Genomic DNA, 20772 nt, shown 5'->3' on the forward strand with positions numbered 1-20772 from the left:
CAACCACAGCTGATAGAAGTAAGCTTATAACAGACTGTGGTTTCACACAGGACACAAATGCTGCTCTTCCGGGTGAAAGTCCTGTGTTTGTTGGACCCATCCACTACCACCACTCCCTCCTGCCAGACACAGACTTTCTCACTCTTTGTACTACATCACCTGACTTCCTCATCTACTCCCTTCAGATGCGAGAGGATGCCACCTAACAGTTTATGTAAACAGCCATTTATTGGATTGAAAACAGCTGAACCAGCTGTCCAATGTGCCTCCTCGCTATCTATGCAGCCATACAAGTAGTTTTAACTGTTTTAACCATTAACTACAAATCATTTTACAAATTTTAAAAACCAAGCTGTGGTGTTTGAGTAGTTCAAAGGTATTTTTTCTTCTGTTTTAGGCAACAATTGATCATTCGCTAAGTCCCGCCCCTGGACGCAGACTGGCCAATCATAACGTAGTATCAGGCCGGCTCAGACCAGGGTCCGACAACAACACAGCCGTGCTCCATTGACTCTAATGCAATCGTTTCAGATTTCCTTCATTTTCAGGGTGTATTTGTGGATTTCGAGCTAAATGTTATGCCTGGGGCACGTCGCCTATTAATGATACTCGTTACCTGGAGAGGTTGGAAATGTCAAGCTGGTTCAATATCAGTGAAGTCTCCCTTTATATTCATTGTCTTCTGTGGCGATCAGCAGTGATGTGGTGGTTCACTTTTACACTGTGATCTGTAGCCTATAGTTCGGCTTTAGCTTCTAACTATCTTTGTCTTTTTAACCTGTTGTTGCTGCTGAGTCAGTTTGACATCCTGGATATATCCTTCAAACACAGACTGTAGACCCCTCTGTCTGCTTCTCTCTGGAATCACTTTGATATTATTTCCTCAGGGAGTGCAGTTAGTCACAGTCTGGGCTCCACGTGTATTCTGAGAGCTTGTCGGACCATCACAAAGGGGCGGGGCTTAGTGAAAAGTCAATTGCTGCATGGAAAATTTAGGAAAATGTACATCCCAATATATAAAACTTCATAGCATAACGTATATGTGAAAATATTCAACTAAAATGTTAAAGCAGAATTCATTTATTCCTTCGCCCACTTCAACATATTATCACCTGACAGATTTGTCTTGACGGACGTGTTAGTAAACATACACCCAGCAGGCAAAAGGCAACATTAGCATTCATTTGGAGTAAAGCTTCAGATCACCTGGTGAATGTAAATCCAATATTCACTGTCTTTATGTTTTGGTCTCCACTGTATGTCTCTTGAGCTGCTAAATGCTTCACGATGCATGTTTACCAGTGAGTCGCTGACAAAAGGCAGAGAGCAACTGCAGATTAGGGTGATAATTCCATATGGGTTTTTCACATCCAGTTCATCCTTTCGCATCACACAGTCATTTAATCACTGTTATTACATCTTTAAGAATACTTTTTTTATAGTATAAAGATGTACTTCGGAGGAATGACGTATAGGCTCACACATCACTTGTGACCCAAGAGAAGTGTGTAGCAGTGTATTTATTTGCAGAGACTCTGTCCTCTGCTTGTATTTTCCTATTTTTTTCTCTCTTTTCATTTTTTCGCTGTGTTCTGGGTGTTCCTGCGCAGAGTGCACCGGTGAGGTCGAGACTTTATAAAAAGGTGGCTATCAGGTGCCAGACTGTAGCAGCATGCATCCAAAAGGAAGCTATCTGGGGTTGGCTCTCATTTTACCTTTCATATACCTTTAATAGCTTTAAGCTTGCATGTTGCCTTTGTGAAAAAAAAAACCTCCTCCTATCTCATAATTACTCACCTCCACTTCAAACTAGTGTGCCCTCAAAATTTAAAATGTCCCTTTTTCTCTGGTAAATTCAATAAACGTTCTTTTACATGACCCGACTGTTACCTTTTCCTTTGTTTCACAGCTAATTTACATTTCTGACACCCACGTCCTTTTAATACAATTATCCTTTTAATAAATCTTTAATACATTTGCCCCCACTTGTTTTTGACTCTTTTTTAATCAGACAAGTCAAGAAAAGAGCCTTTTTATTGTAACACTACACCTTACATGCCTTTGATGCTTTTATGGCATTTTAAACACTTTTCTCTCAGGAAAGCATTTTTGAAAAAAAAAATCCATATAGGTTCAAGCCCTTCATAAAGCACAGCTGAATCTTTAACCTTTAACCTCTTTTGAAAAACAACATGACCTCCTATAATCTATAAATACAAAGACACACAAACATATTGCAGCCTGCAGTGAAGCGGGCTGAACCTTGACCTTTCCACATGAATTTATGCAGCAGTTTCCGAGCTGTATTGACACAACTATATTTTGATACTGGCAGTATTATTTCAGTGTGTCATTCCAATGATTTAGCCGCAACAGTCACTCGTCATAGCGGGAGCAGCCGTCTTTGCATTTGACTGCATGGCAGCTCAACCCTGCATGCTGCATACAGACAGAGATCTGACCCAGCTACCCACTGGACTGTGTGCATAAGAGGAGAGAAAGAGGGAGGATGAGAGAGGAGGAAGATAGACGAGAGAAACAGAGACGTTGCGATGAGGATGAAGATAACAAGAGCAGAGAGTGCAGGAGATAGGAATGAGGGCAGAGTGAGGTGGGGAAGTGTTAAGGCATGACGTACGGCATCAAAATGGAAGGGGGAAGTATAAGAAAGAGCTGCAGAGACAAAGCAGAGCAGAGTGTGAGCGAAAGACAGTCAGTGAGAGGAGAGGGAAAAATGGGAGGGAGTGTTGGAGAAGAGATGAAGTATGGAGAGATGGTGACTCACTCCAGTGGTGGTAAAGCTCTGATTTATTCTCTCTGTCTTTTCTGGGTCATATACTGTGGGTGTATGAGGGTCTCTATTAGCACTTGGCCGCTTGGAGCAGAGGCTTAAGCAACTTTAACTTTAACACTGACTGGCTCGCTCAGAAACACTGTAAACTACAACTGTCGAGCCGAGATCAAAGTCCAAATCCAAACCCTGAACTGAAATTAAATAAACTCATAATGTGGTCTGTAAATGAACACGTTGTTTAGAAGATGCCCGCTGGAGCAGGTGATAATTTTAATCAAATACATTACACGCTATTTTTCAGCAGAATAAGTCCATTGAAAAAGCTGAACTTACCCTATAACGACAATGACGAAATCCAGCATGTTCCAACCGTTTCTCACATACGCATTCTGGTGCATCACCAAACCGTATGCGATAATCTTCAGAAAGGTCTCAATTGTGAAAATGATGAGGAAGGCATACTCAACTGTTTCCTGCAGACACAGAGCAAAAAAGAGAACAATAGATTTTAGATCGGAACTGCATATGATGGATTATCATGAAAAAACACGAGCATGGCATTAATACAGTGTGTATTTGTGTAACGTGTGCACACATACAGAAGCACACAACAGACACTAACGGATAAAGAGTCTGATGTGAACATTTCCAACCAGCTCTATTTATGTGCTTAACAGAGTAAAGACAAAGCAACTCTTTGTGGGAACACCAGAGGCAACAATGGAAATAAGGCCATTGACCTCATTTGGTAATGCTTTAGATTATGGCCCGCAATGTAAAGTCCAGTTGACCTTTTGCTAAGCCCCGCCCTTTTGTGATGGTCAAACAAGGTGTCAGAGTAAGCATGGAGCCCACACTGTAACTAACCGCACTCAATGAAAAAATATTATTATATCATATCATGCACTTGAAGGATATATCCAGGATGTCAAACTGACTAAGCAGCAACAACAGGTTAAAAAGACGAAGACAGATAGAAGCTATAGCATGTGTATACATTCAGTAGGCTATATCTTCAGTAGCTAGCTAGCTAACCCTACACTTTTCAGGGTTTGATTTTGGAACAGGGAAGAAACGTATCCTTTTCCAATGAAGGGTCAATTCCTTTCAGTCTAAAGTGTTATTTATTTTTTGTACATCAGCACAGTTACTTACAGAATAAGTTCTTGGGATGGGAATCAAGAACTGGCTTCAGCTGAGAACTGAATCATGCGCTCCATCAAAATCGAATGCCTCAAAGTTTGCTAATCAATAACTTTTAGCAATGCCAGCATTTTTTTGACAATTGTGCACTGCAAAACAGTGACATCAAACTCATGTGTCTATGCTGCTGGAAACATGCAACAAGAAAAAGTCACGGCAGAGAAGAAGAAACAGTTAAAAGCATGGCCTCATTTCCCAAAAAAAGACGACAACAGTGCCGCTTTTAATGTCTGTAAATGATCATTTCAGGTAAGGGAGGAAACACCAGCAATATGTTGAACAATCTTTCTACACAACATGTGATTAAATTCCAGCAATGCTATGTATGTGACACCCTGCACACCAGTGCCCAACTGAGCAGCATGTCTGTTGCCAAGGGTAAATACCCTGTGACATAATAATGCTGAAAACCTGTGTGGACCGATTTCTTCCCCCCACACACAGAAAATTGATCAGGAATCAATGAGGGAATCAATAAAGAAACAGACCAGTGATCAGAATTGATAATGTCATTGGCATCAATAAAATCGTATCAGTTCCCTTCCCTAATAGTCTTTCTTTAAATTCCTCATCATGCTCCTCTGTATTTACATGTATATAATTGTATGTACTGTACGGGTACAACATTAGTTAAAAACATGACAGTTTGTATTTTTATAAATACATTAGACCAATGTCAAAAAACAAACCAAATAAAGAGGTGCATGTTGTTACACAAATACTAGTCACAGTGATGGCCATGAAGCATCGACAACTAATGGGGTTTTTATTGGACGAGCCAGTCACGCCCGCTGAGCCCAACAACAGGAGGATGACTCCAAACCATCCACTTCACCAGCATCAAATGTTCTGTCACATTTGAAAGTCCAGTCAATTAAAAAACGTAAAACAACAATGTTTTCCAGAGCAGCAAAATCTCACCTTATCCCCAACCTCATTCTGATCAGATTTGGTTCTCACACTTTCTAACACATGTCTCAGCACATACTCACAGAACGATATGAGAACCATGACATCATGAGACACATTGACTAGGTGCATGACAACAGTTCAGTCCAGGAAATAGTGTTGTTGGGGAACTGGAATTTCTCGTGACAATAAAGTAACTTGAAAAATATCCTTATTCAGGATACTTACCTCAGATTAAGACTGAAAAGATCAGAAGCTGTTTGGATTTATGATTTATTTCACACCAAACCAACCTCAAAGAGCAAGATCTTAAAAAGACTGATTGAATGTTTTGCTATTGAACACACCACAAAGAATAACCATTACATAAACCACTGACATGCATGTACCTTCTGAGCCTGCATGACAGGAAGTAACTAGTCAGTCTAGTATCCAAAAATGAAACAAAACCTTGTAATATCAGCCTGGAAGACGAGTTGACAATATGTGATATGAAGGTAAAAATTTGCTTGTCTCTGTGCAGACGTTGTCAGCCAGTAATCTTTTGCCACTTAGCACTAATTGTGCCTTTGTGGAAGAAAAAAGGACAAAGCACAAACAAAGACAAAACTGCACTAAATGGGTGAAAACACTGATTCACTATAAGCTGCACAAGCAGTCAGAGATCTCTCGCCCACCGCTGCATGAATGCATCTGAGAGAAGTTAAAAAAGGGACAAACACACTTTAAATAAAGAGCCTGTTTTTAGAGGGCACGCAGAGACTGGAATCAGTGATGTAACTCAGCATTGTGCCTTTCTCCGCTTGTTTCAAAGACAGAGAGAACACGGGAACATCCAGCCATCAGGTTGAGGTCGATTGGAAGCGAAGCTCACTACAGAGCTGCACGTTGCTGGATAAAGGTGGTGCATGTTAGTGCAGCGAGATGTGTGAGGTGCTGGAGGTGGACACACCACAGGGTGACTCAGCTTATTTAGGACAGTCCTGGGACCTCCCTGGAGATATGAAACCAGAGAGAGGCCCTCTTCATCCTTTATGCATGAGGCAGGTCAACGTAAACGCCACACACAGGCTGGTGTTCATTATATCTGTCCATCAATACAACAGTCATTTAACTTTTCACTTGGGATGCCCACTGGGCTCTTATAATACACAATAGAGACAATCGCTAAAAGCCACACACACACACACATACACATTATTATATACATAATAACCTCATGCGCCTGAGGGACTCCTTAATCCTTTGCTCTGTGTTCTCGGCGGACACCATAAATGCAAGAGCACTGTGGGCTGCGGGGCTTGTTTTCCCAACAGTTTACTGCAGATTGCGAGAAGCACTTAGCCCAGAATAGGAGACATGGGCCTCTTTGTTGCCGAAGTAAAAGGTTGAGTTAAGCTTATGGCTGCTGCCGCGATGACGGAGCATGCTCGGGCCGAAGGGAGCAGAGAGAGGAGAGCGATTCATACGAGGATGGAGGGGAAGTGACAGAGATTTTAGAGGCATTTACAGAGCAAAGGGACCAAACTGCTGCTGCAGTAATCTGTTGGTGTAAATGAGGTACAGTACAAATAAACACAAATTATTTAGCATGTGTTTTTATATGCCTGCCAAAGAGTGGTACCAGTATGTGGACACATTTTCTGTGTGAATTTGGATTAAAAAATATATAATATAGCCTAATATTTTCCCCTGTGTGGTCTGTGGCAGTAATTGAGTAATAATTGTGAAGATACGGAAACCAGCATGAAATACCTTGTCAGAACAGTTTTAGCTTTCCAAGGCAAAGTAAATTTATGCAAATTGCCACTTCCTGGTTCGTGAAAGCATGTTACATATAATAGCAAATGATAACCATTCCCTCTCAATTAATCAGTAATTTATTCAATCATCAGCACGTTAAACTGCGAGCAGAAATAGAACGAGGGAGAGAGCAGAGCAGGAGAGTGAGGAAAGCAGCCTTTGGGGATGACCATAAATATCTCTGACTCATCTTAGTTTATTTGTGCTGTAAAGAGACTTACAGTAGTATGTTCCCTTTCCCTCGTACAGTATATGCATACAATAAGCAGTTTATGTGCTCACATCACTTGGTGCTGCTCTGTATACATTTCATCATGGTACAACACGCATGCACAGACACACACATACACGGCATATGTTTATGTTCTAAAATGCACGCTAACAGTAAATAATAAACCCATGCGTCGCAGGATACCACACGGCATAATACGTGTTCCTCCTCGACCCCCCACAGCCGCACACACGCCCTCCTCTGCCACAGGGTGAGTGTTCATGTCTACAGGCACGGCTCAGTTCATCTCACAGAGCTCGGATCACCATATGACAAAAGGATGCAAACCCGCTGAACCATGCATTCTTGTACATAACTCGCCATATGACTGAGCCATGCGGACAGAGGTAATGTAAACCTATTCAGATGGGCCTGTGCACAGTGCCCACGAGGCTGCGTCTATCTTCATCCAGACTACACACAGGAAAGCACCAATTAAATTTTGTGCACACTAATAAAGAGGGGAAACAGAGTCGTAAAAATACAATAAAACAACTTCTCTTGCAATCACAGTAGCATTGTTCATACATTATCTTTTATTATCTAAATAAAGTCAGTTTTAACTGCTGTCTCCTGGTGTGAGATCAGGAGGATCAAAACTAATCACAGCCCTAAAACAATTTTAATAATATACAGTACAAGTTAAATACATTTAACATGAAACACTGTGTTTAAACATGTATTATTGCTCCCAAATCAGCCATGTCCCATCCCATAATCAAGGCAAGGCAATCTTATGTATTTAGCCTAGTATCACAAATCACAATTTCACTATCTGAGCAGCATACAACACCGTGTGACCCAGACATAAGAAGAATACAGAATTTAAAGGAATAGTTTGTTCACTTTTTCTGCGAAATTACCACTCTCATGTATATATGTTGAAAAATAAAGCCTGTAGACCATGAGTTTAGCTTAATATAAAGACTGTATCTCATATTTTATGCTAAGATTTCGTCAAACAAGACAGAAGAAAGAACAAAGTCATGCTTCAGTTCAGTTAGTTTGTCAAAAACCAAAACATACGATGATACCATACACCAAAAACAAAAATATATGATTATGAATAGACAAATTAAGCCTGCATACACACTGCACCTTTCTGACTCCAATGTTCATCTGTATCATTTTTACCTCACCACGAGACACAGAGCCATTGACAGTGGCTTATGTTAGTTAGGATGGGCCCCAGTGCAAGATTTAGCACCTAAACTAGATACAACTGGACACTGGACAGCATCAACATACATATTACCCAGCAGTCATCAGCACAAATCTGTAAATGACACAAATACCAAATAAAACAAGAAAGTTTTCATTCAATTAATTATTTCAACATGAGTCTATTTCTGAGAGTTACAAGAGCCTGTTCTCTGGCCAGCACACTGTTGGAGGGCCTGCTCTCTCTACGGGCCCCCTTGTCCCATGGGCTGCACTGTCTACATTAACCCCCCTGGCCACTGCACTGTGCACTACATTACACTAAGAGGAAGCAAAGTGTATTAAAGTACAGTATGTTGTCACAGACTGGCTCTGAGTATGTGACAAGAAGGGAGTCCACACAAAAGATTTACTTAAAGCAAGCCTAATTTATTAAACTAACATTAACTTAAATAATCAATGGAGAGTGTAGATCAGCAAAGTCAGTCATGAAAGCCATGCATGGGTGAGTGTCAGGTGTTCTGTGGAGGTGCTGAAGGTCCAAACCAAAACCAAAGATGGTCAGTGGATGTCAGCTGAAAGGAAGGGAGAGACCAAGTGAACAGACTAGGCAGCTTTTATAGCTTGGAAGCCCAGGTGAGCCTAATCATGGCAATGACCCTCCCATGTCAGCCAGCTGCCTGATGAGACTGGCTGAACCATTCTCAAAGACATTGGGAGGGGTGTCACACCCCCCCTCTTAAGTCCAAGGTTCCACCTTGACATCTGGAACACATAACATACAAAGCTTGAAACAATTCAACATGAGAAACAACATTTCCACTTTTGACTTGGAGTCTACCAAGTGTCCCCCTTTACATTGGACGAGCCATCATACAATCTTACTTCCGTGTTAACAGTGACCTACAGTACAGGCCAGAGGTTTGGACACACCTTCTCATTCAATGCGTTTTCTTTATTTTCATGACTATTTACATTGTAGATTCTCACTGAAGGCATCAAAACTATGAATGAACACATGTGGAGTTATGTACTTAACAAAAAAAGGTGAAATAACTGAAAACATGTTTTATATTCTAGTTTCTTCAAAATAGCCACCCTTTGCTCTGATTACTGCTTTGCACACTCTTGGCATTCTCTCCATGAGCTTCAAGAGGTAGTCACCTGAAATGGTTTCCACTTCACAGGTGTGCCTTATCAGGGTTAATTAGTGGAATTTCTTGCTTTATCAATGGGGTTGGGACCATCAGTTGTGTTGTGCAGAAGTCAGGTTAATACACAGCCGACAGCCCTATTGGACAACTGTTAAAATTCATATTATGGCAAGAACCAATCAGCTAACTAAAGAAAAACGAGTGGCCATCATTACTTTAAGAAATGAAGGTCAGTCAGTCCGGAAAATTGCAAAAACTTTAAATGTGTCCCCAAGTGGAGTCAAAAACCATCAAGCGCTACAACGAAACTGGCACACATGAGGACCGACCCAGGAAAGGAAGACCAAGAGTCACCTCTGCTTCTGAGGATAAGTTCATCCGAGTCACCAGCCTCAGAAATGGCAAGTTAACAGCAGCTCAGATCAGAGACCAGATGAATGCCACACAGAGTTCTAGCAGCAGACCCATCTCTAGAACAACTGTTAAGAGGAGACTGCGCCAATCAGGCCTTCATGGTCAAATAGCTGCTAGGAAACCACTGCTAAGGAGAGGCAACAAGCAGAAGAGATTTGTTTGGGCCAAGAAACACAAGGAATGGACATTAGACCAGTGGAAATCTGTGCTTTGGTCTGATGAGTCCAAATTTGAGATGTTTGGTACCAACCGCCGTGTCTTTGTGAGACGCAGAAAAGGTGAACGGATGGATTCCACATGCCTGGTTCCCACTGTGAAGCATGGAGGAGGAGGTGTGATGGTGTGGGGGTGTTTTGCTGGTGACACTGTTGGGGATTTATTCAAAATTGAAGGCACACTGAACCAGCATGGCTACCACAGCATCCTGCAGCGACATGCCATCCCATCCGGTTTGCGTTTAGTTGGACGATCATTTATTTTTCAACAGGACAATGACCCCAAACACACCTCCAGGCTGTGTAAGGGCTATTTGACCAAGAAGGAGAGTGATGGAGTGCTGCGGCAGATGACCTGGCCTCCACAGTCACCGGACCTGAACCCAATCGAGATGGTTTGGGGTGAGCTGGACCGCAGAGTGAAGGCAAAGGGGCCAACAAGTGCTAAACACCTCTGGGAACTCCTTCAAGACTGTTGGAAAACCATTTCAGGTGACTACCTCTTGAAGCTCATGGAGAGAATGCCAAGAGTGTGCAAAGCAGTAATCAGAGCAAAGGGTGGCTATTTTGAAGAAACTAGAATATAAAACATGTTTTCAGTTATTTCACCTTTTTTTGTTAAGTACATAACTCCACATGTGTTCATTCATAGTTTTGATGCCTTCAGTGAGAATCTACAATGTAAATAGTCATGAAAATAAAGAAAACGCATTGAATGAGAAGGTGTGTCCAAACTTTTGGCCTGTACTGTAAATCTCCACCCACCACCAGTCTTACCAGATCCAATCAATCAATCAATTCAATCAATCAATTTTATTTATAAAGCCCAATATCACAAATCACAATTTGCCTCACAGGGCTTTACAGCATACGACATCCCTCTGTCCTTAAGACCCTCACAGCGGATAAGGAAAAACTCCCCAAAAAAAACCCCTTTAACGGGGAAAAAAAAAAAACGGTAGAAACCTCAGGAAGAGCAACTGAGGAGGGATCCCTCTTCCAGGACGGACAGACGTGCAATAGATGTCGTACAGAACAGATCAGCATAATAAATTAACAGTAATCCATATGACACAATGAGACAGAGAGAGAGAGAGAGAGAGAGAGAGAGAGAGAGAGAGAGATGCAGGTAATGACAGTAGCTTACAACAACATTAATGAAAGTAATAATATTATAGTTATAGTTCTGGCTACTGTGGTACAATATGTTGAAAGTATGTATTAATATCAGACAGTATACTTGTGTGACAATAGTCATATGTGTATAATAACAGTAGAAGTATGACTAATGACTAATGATGGCAGCAGCAGCAGGAGGCATCTGGCAGGACCACGGCAGCAGCACAACCACACACGTCACACTGTCCAGGCACCGCTGCGGTATGAGTTATTCTGAGAGACAGTGGAGCACAAAGGCTCCGGAGAAGAAGCCGAGTTAGTGACATCCAGAATGGCCGAGTTAGCAAGATGCAGTAATAGGATGAGAGTGAGAGAGAGAGAGAGAGAGAGAGAGAGAGAGAGAGAGAGAGAGGGAGCCCGGTGTATTATAGGGGGTCCTCCGGCAGACTAGGCCTAAGTCAGCCTAACTAGGGGCTGGTACAGGGCAAGCCTGAGCCAGCCCTAACTATAAGCTTTATCAAAGAGGAAAGTCTTAAGTCTAGTCTTAAATGTGGAGACGGTGTCTGCCTCCCGGACCGTAACAGGAAGATGATTCCACAGGAGAGGAGCCTGATAGCTGAAGGCTCTGGCTCCTGATCTGCTTTTGGAGACTTTAGGGACCACGAGTAACCCTGCGTTCTCAGAGCGCAGTGTTCTGGTGGGATAATATGGCACTATGAGCTCTCTAAGATATGACGGAGCTTGACCATTTAGAGCTTTATAAGTTAACAGTAGGATTTTAAATTCAATTCTGGATTTTACAGGGAGCCAGTGCAGAGAAGCTAAAACAGGAGAAATATGATCTCGTTTCTTAGTTCCTGTTAGTACACGTGCTGCTGCATTCTGAATTAGCTGGAGAGTTTTTAAGGACTTACTAGAGCTACCTGATAATAGAGAGTTACAGTAATCCAGCCTTGAGGTAACAAAAGCGTGGACCAATTTTTCTGCATCTTTTCGGGTCAGGATAGGCCTAATTTTCGCAATATTACGCAGATGAAAAAATGCAGTCCGTGAGGTTTGCTTTAAATGAGAATTAAAAGACAAATCTTGATCAAATATTACTCCGAGGTTTCTTACGGTAGTGCTAGAGGCCAGAGCAATGCCATCTAGAGAAACTATGTCATCAGATAAAGAGTCTCTGAGTTGTTTGGGGCCAAGAACAATAACTTCAGTTTTGTCTGAATTTAACATCAGGAAATTGGTGCTCATCCAATTTTTTATGTCTTTAAGGCAGTTATGGAGTTTAGTTAATTGATTACTTTCTTCTGGCTTCATCGATAAATACAACTGTGTATCATCCGCATAACAATGGAAATTTATAGAGTGATTTCTAATGATGTTACCTAAAGGAAGCATATATAGAGTAAATAGGATTAGTCCGAGCACAGAACCTTGCGGAACTCCAAAACAAACTTTGGTACGTAAGGATGATTCATTACGAACGTCAACAAATTGAAAACGATCAGATAAATAAGATTTAAACCAGCTTAGTGCTGAACCTTTTAGGCCAATTAAGTGATCCAGTCTCTGCAGTAGAATTTGATGGTCAATTGTGTCAAACGCCGCACTAAGATCTAATAAAACAAGAACAGAGACGAGTCCTTTGTCTGAAGCAATCAGAAGGTCATTTGTAATTTTAACTAGAGCTGTCTCAGTGCTATGATGCACTCTAAATCCTGACTGAAATTCCTCAAATAAATTATTATCCTGGAGAAAATCACACAGCTGGTCTGCGACTACTTTCTCAAGGATCTTTGACATAAAGGGAAGATTAGATATTGGTCTATAGTTGGCTAACACCTCTGGATCCAGGGTGGGCTTTTTTAGGAGAGGTTTAATTACAGCTACCTTAAAAGACTGTGGTACATAGCCTGTTAATAGGGATATATTGATCATATCTAATATATGAGTGTTAACTAAAGGAAAGACCTCCTTAAGTAGCCTAGTTGGGATGGGGTCGAAGAGACACGTTGATGATTTAGATGAAGAAATCACTGCGGTCAATTCTTGAAGAGAAATTGGGGAGAAGCAATCTAAATATATATTAGATTCTACAGCTGTGTTTGAGGTTAGATAGGTAGGCCTACCATCCGAGGGCAGGAGGTCATGAATTTTGCCTCTAATAGTTAGAATTTTGTCATTAAAAAAGCTCATAAAATCATTACTGCTAAGGGCTAAAGGAATACAAGGCTCAATAGAGCTTTGACTCTCAGTCAGCCTGGCTACAGTGCTGAAAAGAAACCTGGGGTTGTTCTTGTTTTCTTCTATTAATGCTGAGTAATAGTTTGCTCTGGCATTGCGGAGGCCCCTCTTATAAGTTTTGAGACTGTCTGTCCAGATTAAACGAGATTCTTCCAGTTTGGTTAATCGCCAATTCCTTTCAAATTTTCGCGATATTTGTTTTAACCTACGGGTTTGAGAGTTATACCAAGGAGCAAACTTTCTTTGCTTTGTTAACTTCTTTTTAAGAGGAGCTACAGAGCCGAGCGTTGTTCGCAGCGAGCCTACGGCGCTATCAACAAAATGATCAATTTGGGAGAGGTTAAAGTCGGCACGGGAAACCTCTGTTACTGAAGGTATTGGTATTGAATTTAACGACGAAGTAATCTTTTCCTTAAATTTTGTGACAGCACTATCTGATAAACATCTAGTATAGTAACTGTTGCTAAGTGGCGTGTAATCGAGTAAAAAGAAATCAAAAGTAATCAGATAATGATCTGATAGCAAGGGATTCTGTGGAAAGACTTTTAGGTTATCAATTTCAATTCCATACGTCAGAACTAGATCGAGGGTATGGTTAAAACAGTGAGTGGGTTCATGTACACCCTGACTGAAGCCAATGGAGTCTATTAATGAGATAAACGCGGTAGCCAGGGAGTCATTATCAACGTCGACATGAATGTTAAAATCGCCTACAATAATAACTTTATCTGATTTAAGAACTAAACTGGATAAAAACTCTGAGAATTCAGATACAAATTCAGAATACGGGCCAGGAGCACGGTACACTATAACAAATAAAAGTGGCTGCGAGGTTTTCCAGGTCGGATGTAAAACACTAAGAACGAGGCTTTCAAATGAATTATAATCTAGTTTAGGTTTAGGGCTGATTAACAGACTAGAGTTAAAAATGGCTGCAACTCCCCCTCCTCGGCCGCTGCCTCGAGGAATGTGGGTATTATTATGACTGGGAGGAGTGGACTCATTTAGACTAACATATTCATCTTGACACAGCCAGGTTTCAGTGAGACTGAGTAAATCAATATGATTATCTGATATTAATTCGTTTACTAACACTGCTTTAGACGATAGAGACCTGATATTTAACAGTCCGCATTTAATTCTCCTGTTTTGTCTTTCTGTCACAGAAGAGGTTTTAATTTTTATGAGGTTGTTATGCACAACTCCTCTTTGTTTAATTTTAGATTTAAATAATTTAGGTGGTCGGGGGACAGACACCGTTTGTATAAAACTATGAAAACTATGGCTGGGTAACTGAACTAGAAGCTCAGAGAGGCGTTTAGGACTGCAACTCTCTGTCCTGGTCTCAACTCTGGGTTGTCAGGGATTTAAATTACTAATAAAATTTGCCAGGTTCCTAGAAATGAGAGCAGCTCCATCCGAAGTGGGGTGAATGCCGTCTCTCCTAATAAGACCAGGTTTTCCCCAGAAAGTTTGCCAATTATTAACAAAACCCACATCGTTTGCTGGACACCACCTGGACAGCCAGCGGTTAAATGATGACATGCGGCTAAACATGTCATCACTGGTCAGATTTGGGAGGGGTCCAGAGAAAACTACAGAGTCCGACATCGTTTTTGCATATTCACACACCGAGGCAATATTAATTTTAGTGACCTCCGATTGGCGTAACCGGGTGTCATTGCCGCCGACGTGAATAACAATCTTACTGAATCTACGTTTAGCTTTAGCCAGCAGTTTTAAATTTGATTCAATGTCGCCCGCTCTGGCCCCAGGGATACATTTGACTATGGCCGCTGGTGTTGCTAACTTCACGTTCCTCAGAATAGAGCTGCCAATAACCAGAGTTTTATCCTCAGCGGGTGTGTCGCTGAGTGGGGAAAAGCGGTTGGAAACGTGAACAGGCTGGTGGTGAACCGTGGGCTTCTGCTTGGAGCTGTGCTTCTGGCGAACCGTAACCCAACCTCCCGGCTGAACGGGAGTTACCGGAGGACAGTTAGCAGAGGCTAAGGCTATGCTATGCGGCTCCGCACCGGCTACAGGGGGCTGGCTAACTACCGCAGCTTTTGAATGGTTTTCCATGGTGCGGAGCCGCGCTTCTAATTCACTAAGCCTCGCCTCCAACGCCCCAATCCCTCACCCAGCAACCTCGGATCCAGGGGAGCAATTTAAGAATGAGAAATCTACTGGTATCAGAAGCTAGTGCATGGGAAGAGGGTCACAACAGAACTAATGGCTAGTTAAAAAGACTTATAGAAAACTTGTAGGACTCGATTTGGAACAATATCCACCTCAAAATGCAGATTTGTATCTTGCAGGAATTCAGTAACGTTGGTGCAAAGCAGTGAGGTAGACTCAGCAGGAGATTGTTAAACCCCCAACCCAAAGTACACATCAAAATGTTGCTCTCAGAATGAGCACCAAAGCTCATCACATTCTTACAAAGTGGCCTGCAATTAGACAAAGCACAGGTCAGGATGCTCTGCCCATTTTCAGAATTACAGCTTCTAAAAGCACACTGAACTGGGATTACACAAGTACTAAACCAAAGTAGCAAACCCAAAGATTCCTCTAAACAAAAGGCTCACAAGCCAACCAAGTCGTCCCAAGACGCACACAAAGAGAAAACCAAGCTACGACAAAGCTCACGTGCAAAACCAAACAAAGCATGAGCTGTAGCACTTATCACCAAAATTAGCAGGCCAAGCTACCAATTTGCAGATATGAACAGATTTAGTCAACCATTTACTCACTGCCACTGTTTCTTACCAACCAAATTCTACCACATGGCTAGCAGCATGCCCGGCTCAAACAGTTGATAGTGCAACTTATCATCAATACCAATACCAGACAGAGGACATTTATTCAGCAACACTGGCCACAATTTAAGATTACAAACCCACAAAAACAAGTTCACAGGAACATGTGCAATGGTGAAATCAAATAACCACAGAGTTCAGGCTCCCCAGCTCTATCTAACCGGTCACACAGCTAATTAACCTCAAACCTAGTCTTCGGACAGATACTGGTGGTGTTTACTTATGCACTGGTTCCACCGGAACCCAAAAGGCAACCAGAAACTGGCGACCCTCAGGAAACCAGGGAAATGCTCCCAAGACAATGTCTTCAACCACATTCTCCGCCACACTAAGTGAAAACAACAAACTGGAAGATCTCCTGTTGAGATCAACCACTTCAGCCTACAGAGGGGATGCATGGCTCTTCAAACTAATGTGCATGCACCAGTACATGCACCAGTACTTTTGTTTTTCAGTTTTCCAAACACATGGGTTTGCAATCAAAGAAAGGGGGAAACAAATGCTGCTCCCTTCCAACATCCACAAAAATGAACTACAAAGAACTAAAACAAAAATCCTTGTGTGATACTCCCAAAAAAACTCAATCACAATGCTAATACCAAAAACACTTTAAAGTGTACTCCGCAAAAGTGTTTAACCTCAATTTAGCATTAACAAACTACAAGTCACAAACCAGATTGATCATATATAACAAATCAAGCCTCATGTGTAACACTAAGGCAAGATTTAGCCTTACCAAACGGCCTTACCTTGTCTCATAGTTAGCACTGCAAAAATAAATTAAACATACAAATCAAGCAGACGGGGCAGTCAACCTGACGGAGGGTCTGTAATAAATCTAAATGCTTTACACTGAGTAATGAAGACACTGGGAGGAGACCAGTGACCATAAAATATCTCCAAACTCTAACACTGGCATGACAGTGAAATGAAAGGAGAGAATGATTGTGAATATATTACTACAGAGTTGTTGTTTTTTCTTTTTAGTAATTATGCTATCATACTTTCAATCAATCAAACTTTGTATCAATCAAAATCAAAATCAATCTTTATTCACATAGCACCTTTCATACATGTTAGTGCAGCTCAAAGTACTTCACAGATGACTGAAAAGACGATCGTAAGACAGAACAACTGTAGATCATAAAAACAAGAAAGATTAAAAACAATTCAATACTTTGAAAACAATGCACACAAAGCAATAAAAATGATGAAAATGTAATACAATAGATTTTAAAAGCTCTTATAACAGTAAATAAAGCCATACTAAAAACGAGATAAAGTAGTTTAGAGGAAAACTAAAAACAAAGAAATACTCGTTTGTGTCTTATCAGGAGATCGAATGAAAATTTTATCTATTTCCAATTAATTGTATTTGTTTGAGTTAGATAACTATGAATCAGTTTCATTTAATGTAATTATTTCATGTTAGCTGTATATGATAAAAAAAATAATTGCATTAACTCAATTAAATCATATTGCATGGATGAATTAGGTTTGAGTTGGGGCTGCATATATTTATTGGATGGAAAACCTGCCCGCAATTTAATACAATGTATAATACAAAATGTCCACAATTTGAGGACAAGCAAGAAACATTGAACAGTGCTCACATTTTTTCAATTTTACATTAACCCGCCCACCCCAAATCTCCCAACACTATCCATCCTCCCACTAGTTTTGAGGAAAAGCTGTTTAAGATGGAAAATATCTGCCAGATACCTTGACATAAGGGCTGCAACTAAAGGTCATTTTTATTATTGTGTCTCTCGTAGGAGCCGTATCTTAGTTTATTTGTAATCACATAATTTACTGATTTTTCTCTAATTGTCTTTGTAATATGTGTACCCTCCAAAGATGGTGAGGGCGCTGACAGCGGAAGCCGTCACTGACCTGAGCTTCAGCATCACTACAGCCATGAGTTCCGCGGTTCAATGGAACCAAAAGTGCTACAGTTAAAATATAAGGACTTCTGTTTTTATGTTTTGTTTTGGGTTTTTTTTGCATTAATTATGAGTCACACTGAATGCTAAACTCTTGGGAATCGTTATTGGAAAGAAGGCTGCAAGTCTGACACACACTGTACCTGCACCCTCCCTGTGGTAAGAACAAAAGAAACTGGAATAGGTGTTAAAGGACAAACACAATCTTGAAGTTTTTGCAACTGCAGCTCTCTTGAATCTTTTTTTTTTTTTTTTTTTAATATTTATTAATCATTTGGTCTATAAAATGTCATACAACTGTGATACAACCCCAAAGATATTCTGTGCAAAGGACTAAGACTATCACAAAATATTAATTTAAGAAGCAGGAACCAGAAAATGCTGCATTTTTTCTTGAATTTTTATTAACAAATTACTCGGGACGATCAATCATTTCATGGAGTAATCCATTAATCAACTTACTGTTGCAGCTCTAATATATGTATATACATACATGAAATCAATTACACTGCAGCCTATTTCATGTATTTCTGATTACATGACCACCTGAGTGTCACTACATGTGCGTGTATGAAAAGCCACATCTGAGCGTGTGGCGGCGAGCCCACAGTCACATGAGTCAGAGTGACATCATGCATGTTTAATATCTGTGTGCGACCAAAGCGCTTACAAGCAGCGCAAACACAACAAAATAAAACCCATAATATCACAGTCATACCAAGCCATATGTAGTAGAGTGGAGCGTACACACACAGTCGGTGCATGTACACCACAACAGCACGGTGAGACGACACAGCGGCCAAAGCATGCCTGCAAACTCTGCAGCTATCAGCCACGGGACAGTTTGAGAGCAGATCTCTCCTGAGTGTCACAGAAACGTTATAGTGTCATTCTGGATCTGATTCTGCACACAATGAACGGATATATATTCTGTAGGACTTCCCACATCACTCTGCCGCTACATTTCCCTCCCCCATGCGCTCTCCATCTCTCGCTAACTCTCTTTTCCTTCCCCTGTCTGTATAGATCCGTCAGTGCCATCCAGCCAAGCCAGGGGGGGTGAGGGCAGCCAGCATTTAGTGCTTCTTCACCGCCTACTCCTGCAGGTTTGCACAGTGAATAAGTGTGTTTGAGTGTGCAGTCTGTGTTGGGATGCCTGTGTGTTAAACATGGGGTGTGCACAGTGCTCTAATCTGACATTTTATCAGTTTATTTATATATACTTGCTGTTTCTCATCAGGAAAAATTAGAACGTGATCAGAAATCCATCCACGTCTCTATATTGCTTTTTTAGCTCAGATGCTCTTGTGTTTAACAACTGACTAAATAGAACAATAAAACAAAACAGCCAAAACAAAATGTCTTCTTTCTACTTGAATGCTTTGCAGCAACTTACACAAAATGCAACATAATGCGCCGCACATCTGTTCTTATGCCCTACACGCTCTATATAGCTGGGCCCATGTGGTTGTATATACAGTTTATAAAAGTGTCTGTGTGTGGTGTATTTGTACACACAAAGTTTATGTGTGTGTGTGTGTGTGTGTGTGTGTGTGTGTGTGTGAAGTACTGTGGGGGTGGGAGCTGTGCGAGGATGTGGATGTCATTCTGCCAAGGAAAACACTACAAGTGCAGGTCATCTTAAGTATACCCACACTACCAGTGTCTTCACAAAAAAAGAAAACATCACGCTGGATATTTGTTGCATAAGCTCGGTGATGTATTGCTCATGTTGCTCGTTTCGCCCTGAAGTTACACGATCGACACAGAATTGAACAGCGATCTGGTCGTTCAATCGAGATGTTTGTTTTCTCAGTTTGTAAACTGCTGCAGCTGTCAGACACTATAGCTTGGCTTTATAGCTCTGTGTGGTGTTAGTAGAATCACAGTATTTTAAAGCTGTCGTCTACGACGCAGCACAACCTGTGCAGAGCAGCAGTGTGTCTGTCAGCCGAAAGGATTCAATGTGCTGGGCTCATTAGCAAAACCATCAAAGCTTCTCTGGATGCTGTTTAGTTGCATCAGTGTGTGTGTGTGTGTGTGTTTGTGTGTGTGTGTGTGCATGTGTGCATGTGTGGTAGTGTAGAGGAAGCGGCAAAAAGTGAAACTGCAACCTGAATGCTGCAACACCTCACAGGGAATGAAGCAGTCTCATGTGTTCTCAGTCAAGCCCACACACTCCTATCTCTCCCACAAATATGAAGACACACACACACACACACACACACACACAATGCAAATTTCAAATGTAAAGACCTATGATCCCTCATCTTCCCTCTCTCGTCCTGTTTCTTTGAGGTTCATTATTTGCAGTGTACCAGTGAATATCAGCGTTCCATTGTTGTACAGCACATCTGTAAGAAGACGCATTCATGCTTGCAGATGTGTGTCCATGTAAGGAAGCACATGTGACAGACAGTAGCTGTCATGAAAACCAAAACAATGTCTGAAGTCAGGAAATGAAAGTAAGATCCCAAAAGCCAAACTTCAGCTCTTCAATCGGCTCGGCTCTTCACTTTTATTGAAATTCCTCTTTTGTAGCTTTTGGCTCAAGCAGGCAGCGGACAAGGATGAGCTTAAGTCAAAAACAAATGTTTGTCCATCCTCATGTGAAATTACTTTGATCATGATTAAGAAAAGACACTAAGAAACTGTTGCAAATCAGTCCAGGTGTCTCCACCACTCTGTCTGGGCCTGCGACCTCTCTTCATTGTCTCTTTGACATC

The 20772-nt window shown here is 41.3% G+C and overlaps 1 protein-coding gene across 11 annotated transcripts in view; it reads right to left on the reverse strand.

The window, feature by feature from the left end:
• The window catches only part of cacna1da (calcium channel, voltage-dependent, L type, alpha 1D subunit, a), a 100005-nt gene that overhangs the window by 56542 nt on the left and 22691 nt on the right, over nt 1-20772 (reverse strand). For all 11 annotated transcript variants that reach the window (XM_078168538.1, XM_078168529.1, XM_033627078.2 and 8 more), the window contains exon 4: nt 3128-3267. In XM_078168538.1, coding sequence (XP_078024664.1) covers nt 3128-3267 — 140 coding nt within the window. The remainder of the gene's footprint in view (nt 1-3127; nt 3268-20772) is intronic.

The sequence above is a fragment of the Epinephelus lanceolatus genome, chromosome 1, assembly GCF_041903045.1.
Source record: "Epinephelus lanceolatus isolate andai-2023 chromosome 1, ASM4190304v1, whole genome shotgun sequence".
NCBI classification, from domain to species: domain Eukaryota; kingdom Metazoa; phylum Chordata; class Actinopteri; order Perciformes; family Serranidae; genus Epinephelus; species Epinephelus lanceolatus.